At 38.2% G+C, this 22,095-nt stretch overlaps 2 protein-coding genes across 6 annotated transcripts in view; one reads left to right on the top strand and one right to left on the bottom strand.

The window, feature by feature from the left end:
* itgbl1 (integrin, beta-like 1) overlaps positions 1-2,177 on the bottom strand; it is a 55,511-nt gene extending 53,334 nt beyond the window's left edge. For both annotated transcript variants that reach the window (XR_006825671.1, XM_046053889.1), the window contains exon 1: positions 1,940-2,177. Coding sequence is in view for 1 of the 2 variants with exons in the window: in XM_046053889.1 (XP_045909845.1) it covers positions 1,940-2,031 (92 nt within the window). In the remaining variant the exon portion in view is untranslated. The remainder of the gene's footprint in view (positions 1-1,939) is intronic.
* Positions 2,178-6,091: 3,914 nt separating this feature from the next.
* The window catches only part of nalcn (sodium leak channel, non-selective), a 70,818-nt gene continuing 54,814 nt past the window's right edge, over positions 6,092-22,095 (top strand). The window contains exons 1-11 of one of the 4 annotated variants that reach the window (XM_046053398.1): positions 6,093-6,240; positions 10,137-10,246; positions 10,449-10,510; positions 11,274-11,414; positions 11,500-11,682; positions 13,386-13,469; positions 13,600-13,739; positions 13,854-13,982; positions 18,286-18,437; positions 20,825-20,967; positions 21,211-21,315. In XM_046053398.1, coding sequence (XP_045909354.1) covers positions 10,469-10,510; positions 11,274-11,414; positions 11,500-11,682; positions 13,386-13,469; positions 13,600-13,739; positions 13,854-13,982; positions 18,286-18,437; positions 20,825-20,967; positions 21,211-21,315 — 1,119 coding nt within the window. In that variant the 5' untranslated portion in view covers positions 6,093-6,240; positions 10,137-10,246; positions 10,449-10,468. Of the gene's footprint in view, positions 6,241-10,136; positions 10,247-10,448; positions 10,511-11,270; positions 11,415-11,499; positions 11,683-13,385; positions 13,470-13,599; positions 13,740-13,853; positions 13,983-18,285; positions 18,438-20,824; positions 20,968-21,210; positions 21,316-22,095 lie in introns of all 4 variants that reach the window. The other 3 variants (XM_046053400.1, XM_046053399.1, XM_046053401.1) reach the window with 3 other exon arrangements.

Below are 22,095 nucleotides of genomic sequence, written 5' to 3'. Positions count from 1 at the left end.
TGTCCTCCTCCATGTGCTCTGGCATGCTATATCAACACAGCCTCTATGAGAATTAACATAGATAGTAGAGGTTCTTGATGTTATTGCCACATTGTAGAGGGCTGGAATGGAAATGAAATACAACAAAAATGTTAAGGGCTGAGAATATTATTTTTACAGTTATCATCAGTGCATGAGTGTGGAATAAAATCAAGTAGGAAAATATCAGATGCTTTTATTGTTGGACTTATTCATGCACTGCAAATGTATTTCAGTCTAGTAAATCCAAATGCCTAACCAATAACACTGTTATTAATGGAAAAATGCCTCATTGTAAGGGTAGTTCAAGTGGTCGAAAGGAGGGTACACAGAGACAGCTATCTTCACCTGGTGTCATCATTTTAATCAAATGTGAAAAACACTATACATACATGAAAAAAAAACATAGGAAAAAAGAAACTGTAAAATCAGCATAATTACATGAGGAATAACTACCCAGCTAGCCTAGCTATGTATCAACAGTCCTATTCTGTCAACAGGATGGGATAAAATTATGTAATTGCAGATAATATCGGTGTGTATGCTCAGTGGCTGACAGTAAGCCCAAATAATGCTGCCTCACTACTTGTTAAAGTAACTGCTCATAACTGCCTCATAAATTCTGTAAAAAAAAAAAAAAAAAAATATTATCTGTCCCCTAAACTACAGGGCCCATAAAGCCAGTGTGAAGTTGAGAAAAGGTTATGTATTGTAACCCTAGTTTTATAGTACATGTGGAGCCCACTACCTTAATCGTGCTTCTCTAAGAGGTTGTTGACATTTTGGATGTTGATTGGATTGTGCATTGTACATGGAAACGTCATAGCACACCCTCAGCGGCCAAGCCTAAAGACTCTGTCAAAGGGCTTTGCCTGTGTTCTTAGAATTGAGGTTACAAAACATAACCATCCTTATTCAGTGTTTGACACCTACTCTTTTTGGCACTGACAAGTTTTTTTTAAGTATGACATATCAGGTAAACAAACATAGTAGGGATTATTTGGATATGCATTATGTATAAAACAGAGTAAAACACTGTAATTACCTCTCAAGAGGTCTTGCTTTCTGTGTGTGGTTTTGTGACTGCTGTCCAAAAAAACTATGCACTGTACACTATGACATGCAAAATATAATCACTACAGGCATGGTGCACCTGCTCGGGGTAAATACCCCCTCTACAACTAAGTTAAGTTTGAATCATAATGCAATGTTTACAGTTCTGCTGACTAAGATTCCAATGTAAAAGGCCAGGGTTAACAGAAGTTAATCTTCCACATTCATATTTTAGCCAACTCTTATTCCATTCTTTCCATTTTCAGATTTGATTTCAAATAAATGTAATATTTTTGAAAAATCTAAGGTTTTACGTCATTAGGGGCTTTCATTAAATATTCCTGATTTTATAAAAAAGCAAAAACAAGTGATACGGCACAGCACAAAAAGTTACTAATAATGTTTCTTGCATAAATGTTGTGTTAACAGCATTTGAGGATTCTGGATTTTGCTCTTTATTAAATTTAGTTTGTGCTAAACTGTCACCGAAGCTTCTTTTGCACCAAACCCACAACCACAAAAGCTGTCACAACATTGTTACGGTACTTCAAGTCAGCTGAGGTGTCCAAAGGAAAATAAATGAACGTCTTTAAGTTTTAAAAAAGTGCTATACAGTGTTAAATAATGGAACAAGAGAAGCACACTCTTCCCCCATGACTTGGCATTCAAAATTATTAGCAAGAATAGCAGCGTAAAGAACTGCACAAAGAATCTGCAAGTGCAAACTACATGAATAGGCACTCCTAAAGTCACATTGTACTCTCCAAATGTTGTCTTTGTCAGCAAAACTCTGCACCTCCCTCTTCCTTCTTGCTCTCTAGACTACACCAAAATAAACAAGAAAAAACTAAGCTGTGTAGAAACTCACCTCACCGATTGTAACAAAGTGTCCTCCACGGTAGAGAGCAGAATCAGAAACAACGGCCCTAACATGGACTGTACCACAACCTCAGTGTGCATGTTTAAATCCCACAAAAACCTGAAGTAAAGTAGCTTGAAGGAATTTCCCAACCTTTCTCTCCTTAAACAGACAGGACAGGAAGAGAGAGTGAGAGGGAAAAGAAAAGGAGAGAAGGAGAGAAAGAGCAGCAGGCTGGTCTGATCTGGCTCAGTCCCTTCAGAGGCCAACAGTCCTCTTCTTACAAGTGCCTTTGATTAGTCTTGACTCAGTCAGTCCTGGGCAGGAGCTGGAGTGCATGGGGAAAACTGCCAAAATGAAAAGTTAAGTCACCAGTTTGAGATGTAATTAGAAGCAGACTGGTTTTTTTTTTTTAACATTTTGTTTCATTTTTTTCCTTCCTTTTCCAGATGATCTCCCTATGGTGCTTCAGATTTGTTCTTTGTTGATCTTTCCTTTTGATGTTGCTGATTAGCCAAAATCAATCCCTGCCTCTAGGCCTTTTCTCTTTAGACATTTTGACATGTCGCAACAGGAAAAGCCCAGGTGTGAATAAAAAAATAATGATGGCTGAATCCCCTTTAGCTGCTCCGGTCCTGGCATTGTACATGCTAGCTAACTGTCACACTATTGTTATCAGTAACACCTATGCTTTTCCTACTTTGACAAGACAAACTAGAGAATAAAATATGATCATGACAAGTAGAAATGGATATACATATTTTGACACTGATGTAAAAGCTAATGTAAAACCCAGTAAAGTTGAATACAAATTTCCAATTTCAGTAAGTCTCAAAAGGCTGTCTGCCGTTCAATGACATTCAAGGCAGTACCATTCTATCTGGACCAACATTTGAACCAGGCTAGAAAATGTAAAAGGAGTAACAGGCAACATACTTTTTTTTACTCTTATCCATAGACACTGAAGGTTGCATTGCATAAGCTGACGTAGAGTATGTTGAGCATGTTTAGCCCTTTTTTGTAGAAGACCTTTTGACATCAGGATAGCACATGGCTGCATCTTGTTAGTTTTGTTACTTCCAAGGACACAGCATTGTGAATAATGGCTCACTGGTATCAGTGGCATTAATTCAATGTGCTATCACATGTCAAAATTTCCCACTAACTGATAAATTCTTGAATGGATTTGTATTTCATGTTAAGTGAATTACACCGTTAACATGGTAATGGGAAAGGTTAAGTATCAAAGCTGAAAGTTCACTGGCCTGTTCAATATAACAATGGAATTTGTCTTCATGTCTTTGCTGAAGATTTTGTTGTTGTTATATCATTTAAATAATTGGGGCAATTTCCGCCCACTATTACAACATCTACTGGTATGGTGCATTATTAACTGCGGACAAAAACATGTTTTTAAACAAGTTATTTAATTGATAAAAACAAAGCAAATCAAACAATTTAATAAAATAATTTAATAAAACAAGAATGTAGAGTGACCTGTTTTTAAAGTTACAGGTCATGTTAATATAATGCTTACTTCACTGCACAGCACTGCATTGCAAGTGTTTAATCATTTTAATTGACTAAGACAATTAACATGCTTATCGTGTTTTTCTTTAGATTGCTTGTTACAAAACACTATTTTCCCCCACACAGATTTCATAAATTGCAGACATTATAATAAATGCAAATCGATTCTGCCCACACAATTAAAAAATGTTTTTGATTCCTTTGATTCCTTCAAGCCATCCAGCATTTAGGATTTAGGAACAGTTAGGATATCACATAAATTAGGCCAGGCAAATGTACTCTACTGTAGGTAGCATTTAAACTGTTTGATACAAGCCCAGGCCAATCGGAAGGAAAAGCCTATGAACAGCTATGACTACACACAGCAAGCTGATCTTGCACCTTTCATCACACAGGAACTCTGCACTGCTCTGAGTTCATCTGACAGCACTGTATTTCACTTAATAATTTATGGGGACTTCAGTCAAAGGAAGGCATGAAAAGTGCATGTTTAGTTTACCTTGTAAACCAAAATAATTAGAAAAACCATGGTAGCATTTGTTCATGCTACTATATAGGCTACTCATGATTTATGATATTGAAAGACAGCAATTTGAAGAAAAAATAAATTTATACTGCACAGAAAATTGAGAACAAGAGTTAAACTTTTGGTGTTAGTAAAATATGAGTAAGAGCAGAGGTAATTATACTCTAGATGGAGTCAAATCCATTATATTTTTCAGTAGTTGGTGTCATAACTGGGTGTAAAAACAAAGTGTCACTAAATCAAACCTGTACATAAAATTGTATAAATATTAACTCTGAACTTCTAACTCAGATCCTGGCTTTTACACTTGAAGTGTTCATGTCACCCCGCCCCCACTGCATAGGCCTACACACTGATTGGCTGAAGCCAGAAGAGTCTTTGAAAGCACTCCACTGACTGCTGTGAAACTAGGGATCGTGCTCCTGACCTACGTCCAAACTAACACTGTTTGATAAGCAGTGTTGGGCAAGTTACTCAGAAATGGTGATAAATTACTAGTTACTTATTACTCCTTAAATATATTAATATTACATACCTTATTACTGGGTGATAAACTTAGCTGCCAGAGTTTCTTTCCATAAGCTTTACATTACTGTGCTGCTTTAGCAGATGCTTCAATCAATTAGATGTAGAATTGCTTGTGGTTGAAAGCTTTTTGCTGGTAGCATTAAGTTTACAACGGATGACAGTATTTTTTGCATCTTAGACTGTGACACAATAATGGTGATAGCTTACTTACAGCTTTGGAAAGAACCCCTCTCTCCCTCATTTTCCGTTCTTCCTTTTGGATTTTTGAACAACATATGCTCCAGTGCCGCTGACCTGCCGCTCAGTCGTGCATTCACGTCAAGGATGGTGCGTCCAGTAATGCAGTAACGTATCGTTACTTGGATTAGTAACTGTAATATTATTACTTTTTTGGAAATAGTAACCCCTTACACTTGTTACTGGGAAAAGTAACATTATCACAGTAACGTCTTACTGTCCATCACTGGTGATGAGTAAATGAAGTAGGATCTGTTAATGTTATATTTAATATTGATATTTCTCTACTGCCACCTGGTCGTTTTGCAATGGAGAGCCACTATAAATTTAACTTATGTTGCAAAACTGTTAGTAGCCACTGAAACTGTTTAAGGAGCTAGCGAGTAGCACGCGTGCCTAATCTGTTCATTCTGTTAATTTTGGAGGTGCAAGTGTTAAAATAAATGTTTTAAAACACCAAACAGTACCACCTTGATTTTGCTAACTTTATTTTTCGAAGTATTTTTTTTAGGAATATGGAAGAGATATTTACCCCTTTAAAATCTTGTGTAGTTAATAAACAGTCATGTTAGACAGTTAATAACCTATCTAACAGTACATAGAGGTGTTACTAACTGGCCGGTTTTATAAAGTGTTAAATGTTAACTACAGTAAAATAAGTAAAAAATTACACTAAACTTAAGTGTTAAGATACCAACTCCCCCCAAAAAGTTAAATTAACACTCTATGGTGAGGACCAATGGCATCACTTTGTGTTGAAAAGTGGTAGGGACATAAGTGCTCAGATTAGGGATATGACGATAGAAGTGTGTCACGAGACTTGACGAATTCAGCTGGCAGGTAAGAATTCATAAATATAAAAATATAACAGAATACAATACAGTAATCAGCTGCTTTTTTTGTTTGTTTTTTTTTTTAGCTTTTTTTAGAGTTACTTTTTTTGGACAATGCACATTTGTTCTATATTTAAATTGCATTTAATGTTTTCTTATTGTGCAAATAAACCTTTCTCACAGCATTTTCATTTGTTAGTTAACATTTCTTGCAAGTTATTTTTCAGAACATTTTTAACAAATGCTTTCAAAAAGTGATGGGGACAAAATCAGCCATTTCAAAATGTGCTGGTGTCCCCACTGTAAATGACACCTATGGTGAGGACCCATATAGACACTTGACACACTTAAAAGTGTTAAAATCAACAGTGTTAATTTGGGAATGCTGTTATTATTGTGTGTAACTGTTCGCTGTTATAATGGAGGTGGTAGTCTGCCACAATTTATACCTAAACCAAGTGAGAACAATATTTGGGCGACCGCTGTGATGTTGCAACTCGAGTACCTACAAATGGTACCATGGAGAGGATGCGCGCCTCCGCTGCCTGAGCTGGAGCTGCTGATGTGATTGCAACCTGCGCGCTCCCGCACTCTCGCACACCATCCCAGCACACCCGGAAAACAGCTGATGTATAAGACGGGACGAGACACGACAGGTAAGGAAACCCCTTTTCTCGTGAGTGATTCAGTATTTTTTCAGTCTGCTACCGCACCCGCCGTGCAAGTAACTGGACATTCAGCTGCAGTGCTTTAAAGGATGCGCCTGACGCTCAGTGCTGCTGCGCGCTAGCTTGTTGGTTATCCAGGAAGTGGAGAAATTCTCATCCTCCTGAGTAGGCCTTGATAAATATTGTCGTGTATTCGCTGTACTATCACGTGGCCAGGTTGTCACATATCATATTAGTTTCGTTTAAGACCTACACTTGCCCACATATGTGTATACATACTGTGTTTAGCTTGTTTTTGCCCAATGTAGCACCTTAGCTCCCATCCGTTTCCATAGTAACCTCGGCTCCGTCGATGTTCAATCAGTTTTTGTTCAATCTCAGTAACGTTATTGATATGCATTGTTTGATTGACATAGTGTCACAGCCATTTTACATGATCATATGCCACAGCAGCTTGTGTGAGCAATTTGCCAAAATGATTTAGGATTTCACAGTAGCACCTTGAAGCCTGTAAGGCCATAGTGTGTCAGCCATAGTGGGGCCTACATGTATTTTACCTAGACGGATTTGCTTATGCCCACAGTAATTTACACTGTTAACTAACTCCTAAATTACTTTCACTTAGAAAATCTTTTTGCTGACAGTACAGACAACTGACCACTCCGCTGCAAACATATCTGGAGTAGTGGCACCTTGTATTAAAGACAAAACACAGAGCCCCAATATCAACATCATGAAGTCTGTCTGGGATTACATGAGGAGAGAGAAGCAACTGAGGCTGTCAATATGCACAGAAGAAGAAGAACTGTGGGTAGTTCTCCAAGATGTTAGGGCCAACCTACCTGATGAGTTCCATTAAAAAAAAAGTGTACCTAGAAGAATTGATGCTGTTTTGAAGGCAAATGGTGGTCACACCAAATATTGATTTGATTCAGATTTTTCTTCTCTTCACTGAGTCTGCATTTTATTTTATCTATCTATCTATCTGTCTATCTGTCTATCTATCTGTACACTTTTAAAACTGCTCTTATCAATAGTTTTATATCACCAATATAATGTAAAAGCTCATGGTAACAATCTCACAGAGATGTGTGTCCTGACTACACCCCTCAGCCCCCAACCCTACTGCTTTAGTTCTCACTACTTTCATCAGTGTACTTTTCAGATGCAGCAGGCAGCTGCTTTCAACAGAAAAGCTCTGATAAATCCACCGCTACCTGCCCAGCACCAAACGGCAGAGTTTGCTCTAAATAACAGCATTGATAGATACATATTATCACCTTATAAAGTTTCTATGGTGAATGTGTTTATACATCAAGCAGAGACACTAAGAAACCTTCTGATTCATTTGTAGTTGGCCATTTGGTGATAAACTAATATTCACTCTCCTTTTAGCTCTGTCTCAGTCTCCACCAACCACTGAGGGAAATATCTACCTGTCTGGACTCTATACCTGCTAAATGCTCCATTATGTTCACCAGCTAGTTATTAACGCTGTCTGTCTTCTGTTTGGTGGTGCCTTGGTAGCGTACAGTGGGTTTATCAGAGCATTTTGTCCTGAAAAGATCTCTCTGCTGCTGCTGGGAGCTACAAGGTCAAACAGAAAGACACTAGAAAACTTTGCAGATGGCAACTACTGGACTTGATTGATTACGCTCTGTTTTTGTCACCATGAGTGGCACCTTTCACATTCTACTCAATTATTTGAACCATTGTTCATGTAAAATATTGATTAGTGAAGCTTTAAATTAAATGGAAATGAAAAGGGAGGTGAATGTTAATGTGGCCACTGTATGCCCACATCCTCAGGAGCTGTATTAGTGTGCCATTACCTTGGAAAAGTAAATGAATAAAAAAAAAAAGCACATTTATTTGAGACCATTTTGTATAAATACCTAATTCCACACTAGGCTATGGTAGAGAATTAGAGAACTGTACAAATGTGCTGCCCACACTGACCAAACTTTTTCTTGTCTTGTGCAGTTTTCAAGAATAAAACTTCAGCAAAGAAAGTTTGCAGATTTCAACAAATACATACAGTTAAAATGTTTCTGCCCAGTGATCACGTCCTGCCTGTGAGGAACATGTCCTCTCTCCAAATGGGAAAGTAATTGCAGTCTTTGCCACCTATACTCCCACATAATAGCACTTAGACCCTATAATTTTATTTTCACTCTTTCTCACGTCCCCATCTGCATATGTTAAGTGTAGCAATTACACTGGGAAATTACTTCTAACTACATAGGGTTTATAGGATGGACAGTTTCTTTTCTTGGTAAGAGCACGAAAGGAAACGAGGGTGATACAGTTACATTGTTCTATCTGCATTCCCATCCTAAGTGTTTTTGTTGTCATCCTTAGATTTGTTTTGTCTCTTTAAAAAAAGAGACAAAAAAAGTAAAATTTTTAAAAGTAAAATTTTAAAAAGGTGTACAAAGTTTTTTCACTTTTCAGCTTTTGTCAAGATGCCATGTTTTTAAGCAAATGAGTATCTGTTGGATTGCAGCCAGTTCAGGACATTAAGGGTTCAATTTTAATTTTTTCAAGTCAATTATTTTGTTTAACATGTGAAGTTGAATGGAGACAGTCGATGTCTTTGAAGCCCGTTTGCTCATTTATGAACTGTTTTATTAAAAAAACTCACAGATAAATTGAAACTTGATTGTACTTTGTACTTGATGTACTTTTATAAATTCAACTGAATGGGACTTTATTGACATGGGAAGTAGACATTTGCAACCAGACCTTGCATTTGTCACAGCCTAGACTCTGTGAGCTAGACAAAAAGCCACACAGGATTTAAAGCTATTTAAACAATATTTTACTTGAAACCAAGACAAAAGCTACTTAATACATATATCTGTAATATGTCTGTAAGTCAGCAATGTTGAATATATGTGTGGTCTTGTGAAGAACAAAAAGAAAAAAACAAAACCAAAAAGGTAGATTATGATGGTGAGCGTGAGAGACAGAATGAGTAACCACCCTGAATAACATAGGGTCAGCCTGCCCAGGTGCAAGATGTCAGGATAGATGGCTCCACCCATCTTTTTTGAAAAAAAAAACAGGACAGCAAGAGGAGCACTGATGGGGTCAGAGGCTCTCACCTCTTGCTTAATGCATTCTTAATGGAATGAATCTGTATTTTTTTGTTTTTTTAATTTAATTTCACTTTTTGAGATAGCCTACTTAAGATTTCCTCTGCGCTCATGATGCAGTAACACATTTAAACGGGGCATTAGCAAATTAATTGTTATGATTTCAGTGCTGTTTTTCTTGAAGGATTGGTTCACCCAAATTACAGAACATGCAGTTTCTCACGTTCCTATCTAGCCATGCAGATTTACTTTTAGATATTTCTCCTGAGGTGTCTGTTTCTGATATGAAAAACTATGAAAGTAAACTTGTGGTGCTCACAGCATTGAAAAATTTTTAACAGCAACTTTCCTTTACTGAAACACAATCTCTTACTCTGGGTTGGAAACCTTTTATTTCCTTTTATTTCAGTTTTTATTGAAACTACTTATGTCAAAGAAACAGTTCCTTTAAAAAGCTTTTGGCAGTGTGTTTTGTGGATTATCCATAGTAAAAGGGGTATAGTTTCTAGAAAGAGATGTTTTTCTAAATGTGCTGGGAGCACTAGTGACACTGTATTGGGGTGGTGTCAGAGATCTTATGTATAGATATCTCAAAATATGGACAAATATAACCAAAACTATCTGCATGGCTGCATCACTGGAGGTAAGACAGAAAATATGTTTTCGGGTGCACTGGATTAATTGGATAGCTGTTAAAGCTGAACTTGGCGGCACTTGTGAATATGTGTTGTCTCACCCCTCTTTACTGCTCTTATGACTGCTACCATTCACTGACTGCTGCCGTAGGACCTCCAGGCCTTTAGGATTCTCCTTATTGCATCTCTAGTCTCTCTCTCTGGTTGGTCTCTCCACCCCTCTGTGACCTGGGGATGAACGCACCAATGAGGAGCCTCACAGTGAGTCCCTGGTCCTCCTCCACCCCATCTTCTTCCTCCACAACACCTCAGTCACTCGCTCACTCACAGAGTGTGTTGCATATATGCCTTGATGTCAGACGTGGTGGGCATTCTTGTCTCTATGAGCGTACTGTAGATGTGGGTAGTGTACTGTACACCATATAAGCCATGATGTTGACTAACTGTTGTGTGTTATTTACAGGGTATGCCTGATCGCATGTTATGTGCAGTGCTGGAGCAATTTCAGCTTTACTTTTCCCTTTGGTATGTGCGCTTTGTCTCCATTCAGAGTCATTTCTTCTTGTGTTCTTATTTTGAAACGGCCTGTACACTTTTCTTTTTCTGCATACACACATGCACACAAACACGCACAAAAACATGGACATGCACAGGTAACACCAGCTCACACCGCCTCACACTGTACAGTAGGTTGTACAGCTTAATCTACTGGCACCTTGGTGTTCAATATGATGAAGATCATGTATGATCTTTTCAAATGGTAAGTTACTGGAGCTGTTGTGAATACACTTGTCCTGTGTTCCATGTGTGCTACGTTGTGTATGACGGTGGCCATTCTACAGTGCGACACATGTCTTAGTTACACAACTCTGTTCTGGCAATTCAAGTCAGGGTAGGTTATTTTCCTGAATACATATTACAGACTACTAAAGCTTAATGCTACATGAAATTACGCCCAAAAGCCACTATTGACAAACATCTTATTTAATTCGTTAATACTGTATTTAAATATTGGTTAACCTAAACTCTGTACAGTTATTCATTTTATAAGATGGGCACTGGTATTAAGTCAGTTACTGTTAATGTGGCCATATGGCAAGCCAAGGGCTTCATTTCTGGGCTGCTTTAAGTACACATTACATTTATTTACTTATTTAGATTATAATCCACATAATTGGAGTTACGAAAAGTGTTACTGCCACTGCCCAGACTTGGATGCAGCCAGAGTGTTCTCCTGTTCCCCATTTAGCTTTGGTCACTGTGTGGTTCGCCTCCCTCTCTCTGTCAGATCCACTCTCTGTATAGCACGGCAAGCCCCAGCATGCTGAAGAGGAAACAGAGCTCACGGGTCGAGGCCCAGCCCATGACTGACTTTGGGCCGGATGAAACCCTCGCAGACAGTGCAGACATCTTTTGGATCAACAAACCAGTGAGTGTACTTGCATGTGTGTCAGGCTTATCACAAAAATATTGTAGCATTGTTAGTCATTTCTTCTTTTGTCCTCTTCCTGCAGTGGGTGCACTCCCTGCTGCGGGCCTGTGCTATCATCAGTGTCATTTCTGTGTGTATGAACACCCCGAAGACATTTGAGCATTACCCCCCATTGCAGTATGTGACGTTCACGCTGGACACATTGCTCATGTTCCTCTACACCGCCGAGATGATCGCCAAGATGCACATCAGAGGAATCATTAAGGTAGCCACTGACAGAATTACACAATCACAAGAAGCACTAAATCATGTTTTAACAAGATAATGCTGTTTGATGACGACTTGGTAAATACTATCACAGATAAAGTCAGCAAATTTCAGCAAATAGTAGTTTGATGTTTTATTTTATGTATGTGGGCATTGTTTTCCATTCCGTCCTTGTATTCGTGTGTTGGCAAGATGCATCTAAAATGGTAGGAATGACTTTGGATGAAATTTTATGGAAATTTTAGGGGGCATTCAACTGATTAGCTTAACTTTTCATGCCAAAATGGGATGGGGCCCTGGCATGGCTTTCACACTAAACTAATTCGTAACACCATCAAGTTTTACGTGTGTAATAGCACCAGAAGACAATGAAGGCAAACTTCTTGTTACTGGTCCAGTCAAACAACACGGTGACACCGTACCTGTGACCTGATTGACCACATATCGGTCCATTGTCTCAGTTGATAATAATCAAAGATGTGTCCTTTTTGCAGCTCGTCAGATTTTAATCACACTTTAAATTCAGCCTTACTTGTTGTATTCTGTTGTAACTCCAGATGAATCAACACAATTGAAATCCAAGGTAGAACGATAATGTTCTGTACAAGCATCCAGGAACAGGCAGCTGGCAGATGAAAGGCCCATAATTACTGCCATAAAAAGTGTGGACAGCTTAATTGGCAAATCAAGGATAACAAGCAGGGAGGCACTGGAGGACACAGAATTAGAATCACCAGTGCAGGAAAACAGCATGAAAGTAGAACATTTCCTTCTTTCACCTGATGTGTTTTAGTTAGTCTTAAAAGCAGATAAAATCATCCATCTAATGCTGTAAAATGGCTCGGTGTATGTTTTTCTGTAAGACGCATGCATCACACATTGGAATTTCTAGGTTTCTAAATTTTAAGTAATTTATATTTTAAAGTGAGTCGGAGTGGATTCATTCAACATGTCTATAACCTTATTGATCTGACACTTGGAAGTTGTATTTTGTAGCTAGTTGACAACGGTGCCTGCACAAAACAAGTAATCTACGTAACATGGGAAAGTAATTGCATGCTTTTGTTCCTGTCAGTGTGTAATCAAACATGGTCTTATCTGTAGAGTGTCTAAGAACACACCCTACTATTTGCAGCCTTTCTTCTTGTGGAAGACTGACCCCCTAAGAGCTCCTTACAGACTCTCTCTCCCTGTAAGTGGTAATTAAGTATGCCCATTTTTGCTGGCCCCATGACATTTCAGTTTGTTCACACTTCAGGGGCTTAAACATTTTTTGTCTTATCATGTTGAAAACAAGGCTTTTTGAATATTGTCATTATGTCAAAATGGGCACTGTAATTTCAGAATCTGTTTGTTGTTTTCCTGGAATATTGTTATGGCATTACTTTTTCACATAAAGGCTTCATATCGCAATAAAAGCTTTCTGTGTCTGATTTTCAAAAGGTGATGGTTTGCACTTGATATGGGCAATTAGCATCATTAAAGCCTTGAAACATCACAGGATGTTTTGTAATTGGGAGAATACATCAGCTGTCTTGATAAATATGGCCTTGGATAATGATGATGTTAATTTTCCATTTTTTATTTACATATTCATGTTCATATTTCATGCTCCTGTTCTCCTCTTCCAATTATTATCTCTTTTTTGGCCTTTTTGTCTCACATTCGATGTCTTCTCTTTCTCTGTTTCTCTCTGCACAGGGGGATAACTCCTATGTGAAGGATCGCTGGTGTATGTTTGATGGATTCATGGTGTTTTTCATCTGGGTGTCCCTAGTGCTGCAGGTATATTGCAACATTTACTACTGCATATTTTTCTGCAATTATATTGGCAAGTGTTTATACAGCTTGACATGAGGCAATTGATTGAAGTAGCTGTTTTTTACTTCTTAACAATGAATTTCTCTTTTTTTAGGTGTTTGAAATAGCAGAGCTTGTGGATCAGATGTCTCCATGGGGAATGTTGAGAATACCCCGAGCACTCATTATGATCCGGGCCTTCAGGATCTACTTCCGCTTCGAGCTTCCTCGCTCCCGCATCACCAACATTCTGAAGTACAAAACTGTCATGAGCATTTCTCTATAATATGGTCTCCACAATTAAGGGATCGTTGTACGTGTAAAAATATGACACTTAGATATGCCTTTCTTCAATCTTCTACTTTGCAGGCGATCTGGGGAACAGATCTGGAGTGTCTCCATCTTCCTGCTGTTTTTTCTCCTGCTTTATGGAATTCTGGGTGTGCAAATGTTTGGAACGTTCAACCATCACTGTGTTACTAATGAGACAGAGAATGGGTAAATATGAAGTATAAAGAAGTGTAACTTTGGAGGGCTTTTTTGTTTTTTACATAGATCAGTATATCTGTTGATACTCCACTGCCTGTTTCAACTAAGCAGTTTTACTGAACCATCATTCTTTAGCTCTTTACTGAAAACACTTAAAAGTATCTAAATCTTACACAGCTTTAATGGGAGTGATGCATTTTATGTTTACTAAAGCAATCATGATTAATATGATGTAGTTTTAAGAAGCTAGAAGATACATACATTGAGTTTCTGTTATTATAGTATATGGACTAGGGCCAAAACTAAGTGCAAAACATCAAAGCAAAACACCATTGGTACACTCCTAAGGTACAGACATACATGAGCCTTGCATCCAGCCAGACATTTAATTTGTGCTATTAAAGCCAATCTAAAATTATTCGCCAGCAAGCATATTTGATCATAACATAGACTACAAATACAGCTACTGAAAAAGAGTTTTTCGGGTGGCCTTTTATTGTGGCCAGCCTAAGGCACACCTGTGCAATACCCATGCTGTCTGATCAGCATCTTGATATGCCACACCTGTGATGTCTATGGATTATCTCGGTAAAGGAGAAGTGCTCACTAACAGATTTTGACAGATTTGTGAACAATATTTGAGAGAAATAGGCCTTTTGTGTACACAGAGAAAGTCTTAGATCTTTGAATTCAGCTCAAGATGAATGGGGGCAAAAACTAGTGTGTTGTGGGTAAAGCATTTATAATTTTGTTCAGTATAGTATATCCAGCTGGCATAGTCTCACTTTGAGAATCCTTTTCTTAACTCGCAGCTGCAGTGTTTAACAATTTTGTGACATGACAGGTAAAATCCATTAAATTCTGAAACAAATGGTATAACCAAATCCATATCACAAAGAATACTGTATCTAGTACCAGTGTTCTGTTTACAGAAATTATATTGCTCATTTCTACGTTTAGTTCCTGTCAAAGATGGGACCTTGCTGACGCTCTATCACAGATAGTGCTTTGGCAAGGTGGTGCTCTTTACAATAACTACATTATGAGAATTAATCTACTTGTACATATTGAGGGTAAACTTACGTCAGCCTCGTGCTTGATGCATAATACTGTGATGTTTGTAGCCCAGCTGTTCCCTCTGTCCTGAAAACAATAGCCTTCCCCCGCACAATGTCATGGTCGTGCATTTAGTGTAAAAGCTCAATAACACAGAGTCGATGATATTAAAAGGTGTGTGCAGTGTGGTGAATATCAAATGTCAAAGAAACTTCTCCCTACTACTTGTCTGGCTGTGCTACTTGCCCCTATATACAATACACAGTAAGTTGGCCACACATTTCCAGTTTAGTGTAACTAACTGACCTGTCAATATTTTCTACTTTAAATGGTGTCCTTTTTACCCACCACATTGTGATGTCCTGCTTTGATTAATTACCGCAAACCAAACCAATAATAGGTCAGCCTGATGACTCAGTAACTGTCACCTACTGAGCTGAGTCTGACAGATTCTGACAGCATCTCATCTTTGGTGATCAAATTTGGTGTGACTGCTAAGCAGTAGCCTCACACATTAAATTACATTTTTTATGTGGAGCAGCACTTCAGCACAACCTTCTTTCCATGTCCAATATTCAGGACCTGTTTTTGACAGGGTTTTATTAGAATAATTTAAAGACATATAGGCAGCAGCTCATTGCTAGAATACACTGTTTACTTTAAATATTGGTGGTCAGCACGCTTTTGCAATATTCAATTATTCTATTAAAATAGTCTGTGAACTTTAATTTAACTGCATCTTATTCTTTAATTTTCTTTAAAAAAAAACAAACAATTGAAGTGAAATGAGCAGTATCGTAATGTTAAAATTCTATAGATATCCCTGGGCGCCAGAACTGGGGGAGATGTTGAATTGGGGAGGTGTAACAGTGTTCGCACATTGCTGTACAAAATCAGTATGTATTTATACACATTTGTGAAGGTTTTGAATTGAATCATTCAATTGAGGATGATGTGATACAGAGAATAGAAATCATTTTGGAGACAAAAATATTGGTTAAATCCCCAAACTGTAGGGATATCAAGCTCACACTGACTGAAGGTGGTTCGCAAAAGATCGTTTATTAAACAAGGTTCAAAAAACTTGCAGGCAGTAGTACAAAATCATAGGGCAGTAATCGTAGTCAAAAAACAGATGCTCAGGTCAAAACACACTAAGGCAAACACTGGGAAATTGCTGGAACGCTGACACAAGAAATCAAGACAAACTGGCACAGGCACAGAGGGGACGAGGGTATATATACACCGGGGCAGGGGAGGCAATGAGGCACAGGTGGAGCACATAGGGCGGGGACTGGTAATCACACATGGAGGGAAGGCAGACGAAGACCAGGAACAAGACACAAGATGAGTCACTGAAGCACAACAGGAAGTGGTAACAGACAAAAACTGAACACATAACCTAACCGCGGGAGCTGGCCGTGACAAGGGAGAGTTAACATTAATTATAATAATTAAAATGCTCTACGTTATCCAGCCTACGTATTAAGCTCATTCCTGCTACCCATCTGTCTCACCTTACTGATTGTGTGCCTCAGCACCCTAGGGACTCTGCATACATTGACCATTAGTAACAGGAAAGATAGCACAGGACATTCTCACATTAATAGCTCCGACATCCCTCTGTAACATCATTCCAAAAATGGTGTGGCAGCTGCAAATCTAATTTGTTTGCTCCTGTGCTACTTTTTACTAAATCCCTCATATGTATATATATATATATATATATATATATATATATATATTCTTCTAATGGGGTATTTTAGAAATATGTCACACAAGGACTGATGTGTCTAATCTCTAGCTGCCATATGTCCTTGGCACAAAGTCAAAGCTCCTTAGGTTTTAATGCACAAGGGATTTGATGGATATTGGGGAAAAAATATCAGGGAAGACATTTTCTGATATGGATCTGTTAACAAAGTAGGGTCTCCTCCGCTGGATGTCGGGATCTCTGCAATTAACCTCATTGCTATTTAACCCTATGAATAACATGCATAGATTTGTCCAGTATGAAATAGATCTATTGAACGAGAGGATAACATTTGTGTTTTGTAGATTTCTTTAAAGATACATTGTGGTTATAGGGTTTGAGGGTTAGTCTAAATAGAAAATTCTTGCACAAAATGATATATATGCTCTTTCGAAAAATATGACAAAATTATTGCTACATTGCAACCAAATTAATACATTATTGATTATTATTGGATGGAAAATATTATTGTTAGTATGTTCTTTTGTGTGCTAAACACACTGATTCTTGTAGGGGCTCAGGGGGTATAGCGGTCGTCCACTGAACCCCGAATAGGTGTGTGAATGTGGATGAATGAGTTAATTTCCGTTTCTGGTGGGTAGTTGGACCTTAGCCTCTGGGCTAAGACTATGCTTATCAGTGTATGTATGTATGTGTGTGTGTCGAAAGGTGCTAGACAAAAACGGGCTGTTTACCACTCTGTGGATTATGTGTCAACAAGAGGTGGTTGTTAGTATAGAGGGGCAGAGGTTGTTGACAGGAGCTCACATTTTTAATTACACAAAGCTTTACAAATTAATTTGGGTTTGATCAAACTACAGATTCAAAAAAACAATCAGAAATAATTTCTTATCACAAATTTGTGTTATTTTCATTTGACTCACCAAATTATTAATATCACATTATTACTGGACACTTGGTCTCCCATTTGAGCCTTCATTTATCTCCCCTTGGTCATCAACAAAAGTTATTTATTTGATAAGACACAGTGGTACTATTCAGCCCAGTATAATTAGCTTCATCAGTATTCATCACTATGCCTGCGATTGCCCTTTGTTATATGTGCAATAAATTATCCCGTCTGATCCAGTACCTCTTAATAAACAATTGGGATAAATGTCTGGGCAGCCAATTTGAAGGCATACATTTTCATTAGAGAAATGAATCAGCTCCTGGAATAACACCTGTGGCTAAAAGAGGGAAAGGCGGAGGAGGGGCAATGTGTGTGTATGTACACAGGCAAAATCCCTCTCTGTGTATCGTATGTGTGCTTCTTGAATGTTTGAATTCTTGCCACCTAGTGTAACTGACTCAACACAGTTATTGTTATTGTTAGTGCAGTATCACCCTCAAATCATCAAAATGATCTCGCAGATCGATACGTTGAAATTTACACATAACAGTATATATTCTTTTCTTCTTTTTTTTAGACATTAATTGTATGTACCACACATTGCATTTATACGACTTAAAATGTGTGTTGTGTTTTTTTCTTTTGGTCAGTTCGGTGTCATGGAACAGCTTGGCTATCCCAGACACCCATTGTTCCCCTGATGGGGAGGGCTACCAATGTCCTCATGGCTTCAAATGCGTGGACCTGGAAGATTGGGGCCTGAGCCGACAGGAGCTCGGTTATAGTGGCTTCAATGAACTAGGTATAAGCTTTTCACAGACACATTTAATGCATTCAAACACATACATAACAACTAAACATCCAGTTCTATGACGTGCTTCGCTTTAATAAAAACGTCTATGTTCTGATACATTCTCTTCATAACTGTATAGTATATTCTGTTATGAAATGTGGAAGAATGACCAGCTTTGGCGTTGAGCTGTACCATTCAGTAGCATTCTGCATTCTTTTCAGCTGAACGGTGCTCCAATCCAGTGTCAGTGCACTGTGCAGTGCCTCTAATCTTTAGATAGCCGTGAAGGAGAATGAGAGCTTCACAGTAAGCAGTACCTTAATTTAGAGATTAGACGAGAGTATGGCACATTCAGTGCAATGCACAGTCTAAATGTACACAATTTTTAAATATTCATGTGGGTTTTAGTGTGAAGCTTAAGTGCACTGTAGTAAAACCTAGATTTCATTATTATAGACAATCTTATTTATGGAATTCTCACTTCCTAAGAGAGTTTATTGAGGATTCAGATGTACTATTTCTATTTACACACATGCAGAAGCAATAAGCAATTCATTAAAAATACGATAACTGTGGTATGTTAGTAATAGAGGTGCTCCGATCAGGATTTTTTAGGCCAATCACCGATTGCTGAAAGCAGTATTGGCCAATAGCAATCACCGATCACTTGGTCTATTTGAAGCCTTCTATTTATCCTGTAGCATTATACTGTATATTTATTTAATTAGTGCTGAAACCAATGTATTAAGTATTAAAATTAACAGATGGATAAGTATCATGAAATGACAACTGTTTATTTTATTGCCAGGAAACATGGGCAACAAATTCCACTCCTTCTATCTTAAACCATAACAGCCTTTGCCTGCTGTGGAGTAAATTACAAAAACAGAACAAACAGCATCTTTAGCAAAAAAGGCTATAGCTAAAAGGCATCATGAGTCGATGATAAACTCTGAAGTAGCCGCTTTTAGGTCTGGAAAGCTCCGGCAGGTTCTGATGGCTTTAGGGGGGTCATAACTGTCATCACTGGGATTTGAAAATTAGGGAAATTTAAATAAATGAAAGTACAATGTTAATTCCATATTATACTGTTAGTATATTGTTAATATTATTTATAGTTACTATACTCATTATAATTTCATATAGCTTACCACTAGTATAGGCCTAATATTAATTCAGTGGATTGTTTTCATTTACTAAATCCTTGTGCAAGAAGTCTACATTGGTCTCTGATTTGTTAATGGTAACTTGTCAATAATCCTAACCATTCATGCAGAACAATTTGAGACTACTGTTCGGTGTAGTCTTTACACACATCGTCAATCGTTTTTACGGTTTGTATGTAGGGTATCTATTTTTAGCATCTAGACTGTATTAAAAAAGGGCATATCTGCCGTTCTTCTTGTTCTTCTTGTTCTTCTTCTTCTACTACTACTACTGCTAGTGCTACTACTAGTACTATTGGCGGGTGCCGTTGACTTCCCATCAATGTTACGGCAGCCACCGGCTTTACCGGAGGAGAAAGTAGCAAACACTTTAAATACGGCCAGCAGGTTTTTATTTGATTTTATAAAGGTTAAAAATACTGGAGATTTATGGGGAGGATACCATCCACGTTTGTCACAAAGTAAATATGGTTACATGCACAGCACAAATATTATTTACACAGTACAAAATATTTTAATGAAAAAATACCAAAACTAAAACTCTGTCGGTAGCATCGTGTTTTTGTTTTGCATGACTGATAAGACCTAATCAGAAAGCCACATGTGAGTGTCAGAGTCCTCCGGTTTTGCCCACAGGCTAAGCTTCGTTTTCAAACTCATTGACATTGCTTCATGTCTGAAAAAGACTTTGGTGCTAGCTTGCTTTGAAAACTGCTCAGACCGCTGACTGTAGTGAAACCATTTTAGCTGCCGGGTAAAAATTTGTCCGGCGAGTATCGCATCATCTGATTGGCTCTTTTGATCGGCCTTTTTAGGGACCACCGATCAAACTGGTTAAAGCAATTATCGTCCGATTACGATCGGAGACCACAAGAGGACACAGTCCACCTGCAATTTTTTCAAACATTAAAATATAATGGACTGTTTTTTCTTTCAGGATTAAAACTTTTTTGTCTCTTGTTATTATGAAGAAGGGAACTCTGAGGATATTGGGGTGCTGTACTTGTATCTGCAAGCTGTCAGAATGTACATTCTTTATAGATAAAAAGAGAAACTCAAGGTATTGTCTTTTTGAAAGGCTTAGTCTGAGTGGAGCCATGACAATTTGTTTGAGGCACACAGACTTCACTATGTTCAGCAAAAGACTGATACTGACACTTGTTTCAATAACAATCTCTGCTTTTCATCTGACTGTACATCTCTCTGACTCTCATGTCTGTCTCTCTTTAGGTACGAGTATCTTTACTGTGTATGAGGCTGCATCACAGGAGGGTTGGGTGTTCCTCATGTACAGAGCCATTGACAGTTTTCCTCGCTGGCGCTCCTACTTCTACTTTATAACTCTTATTTTCTTCTTGGCATGGCTTGTCAAGGTTAGAACCAGTCTCTCTCTCCTGCACTTTTGATTGACGTTGACATTACCTAATCTTTTTCCTAGAGACATAACAATTTCCCCTTGTTAGTAGAATAGTCTCTGGCTAATGAGAGAATGAATATCACATCACAGATAGTGAAAGGAAGCCAAGAGATGTACCTGCACTTCGGCATTTATTTTTAATTGTCTCAACTCTCTTAATCTCTCTGTTTTACTCTTTCTATATCTTTCTCTTTAACAGAATGTGTTCATTGCAGTCATCATTGAGACATTTGCTGAGATCAGAGTGCAATTTCAGCAGATGTGGGGGTCAAGGAGCAGTACCACCTCTACTGCTACAACACAGGTACAACTGTCAAACTCACAGACACACAAGCTGACAAGGTAGTGGCACAACTTTATGTGGCAACTAAATCTGACCTGATTCTAAAACATTTTTGAACGCCGGCTTTCTTTGAAGCTTGGTACAGAGTGTAAAAAAATCTGTTCATTCATCAATGTTCAGCTCATCAAAGTTGCATGGATTCAGAAGAATCAAAGGAATGAACACAAACACATTCTGACAGGAATGGCTTTCTTAAGGGATAGAGGAGTGCATGGTCATCAGTAAATACCTTCACTTAACTTGGCCACCTAAGGGGCCCATAGACTATCAGATGTCAGTTTTTTTATATAAATTGGGCATCAGAGTATAAAAGATCAAATCAGTTTAGTTTTAGACTAGACCAGAATAAAAGCATAAAGCAGATTAAGCTGATTTATTTGGCCAATTCAAAAGGGGCATGCAGGTTGCAGACTGTTGCTCCATGCAGTTGGTCCTTGTGATGTGAAATGTTACCTGTCTTGGAGAAGAGGATTCACCTCCATTCATTGCACCTGCTCTGGAATCAAACTCTTGGAGAGGTTATGAACTCTTCTGGAGGTGACAAGGGTGCAACGCATTAGCCTGGTGTGGTCATACACCTTAGGCCACAGATTGATGATAAGTGTTTCAGTTTTATTATCAGATTTGGATGAAGTGAACGGGAATGCTGCCAGACAGACCTGGTAAAATCCAAACATGTAGTGAAGGTTGTCTGTGAGGTCTTCAGCTCTCATATCCTTTTTTTCCCCCTGTATCCTGGGG

The sequence above is a fragment of the Micropterus dolomieu genome, linkage group LG07 (genome assembly GCF_021292245.1).
Source record: "Micropterus dolomieu isolate WLL.071019.BEF.003 ecotype Adirondacks linkage group LG07, ASM2129224v1, whole genome shotgun sequence".
NCBI lineage: Eukaryota > Metazoa > Chordata > Actinopteri > Centrarchiformes > Centrarchidae > Micropterus > Micropterus dolomieu.
This window is presented reverse-complemented; position numbering and strand designations above follow the sequence as displayed.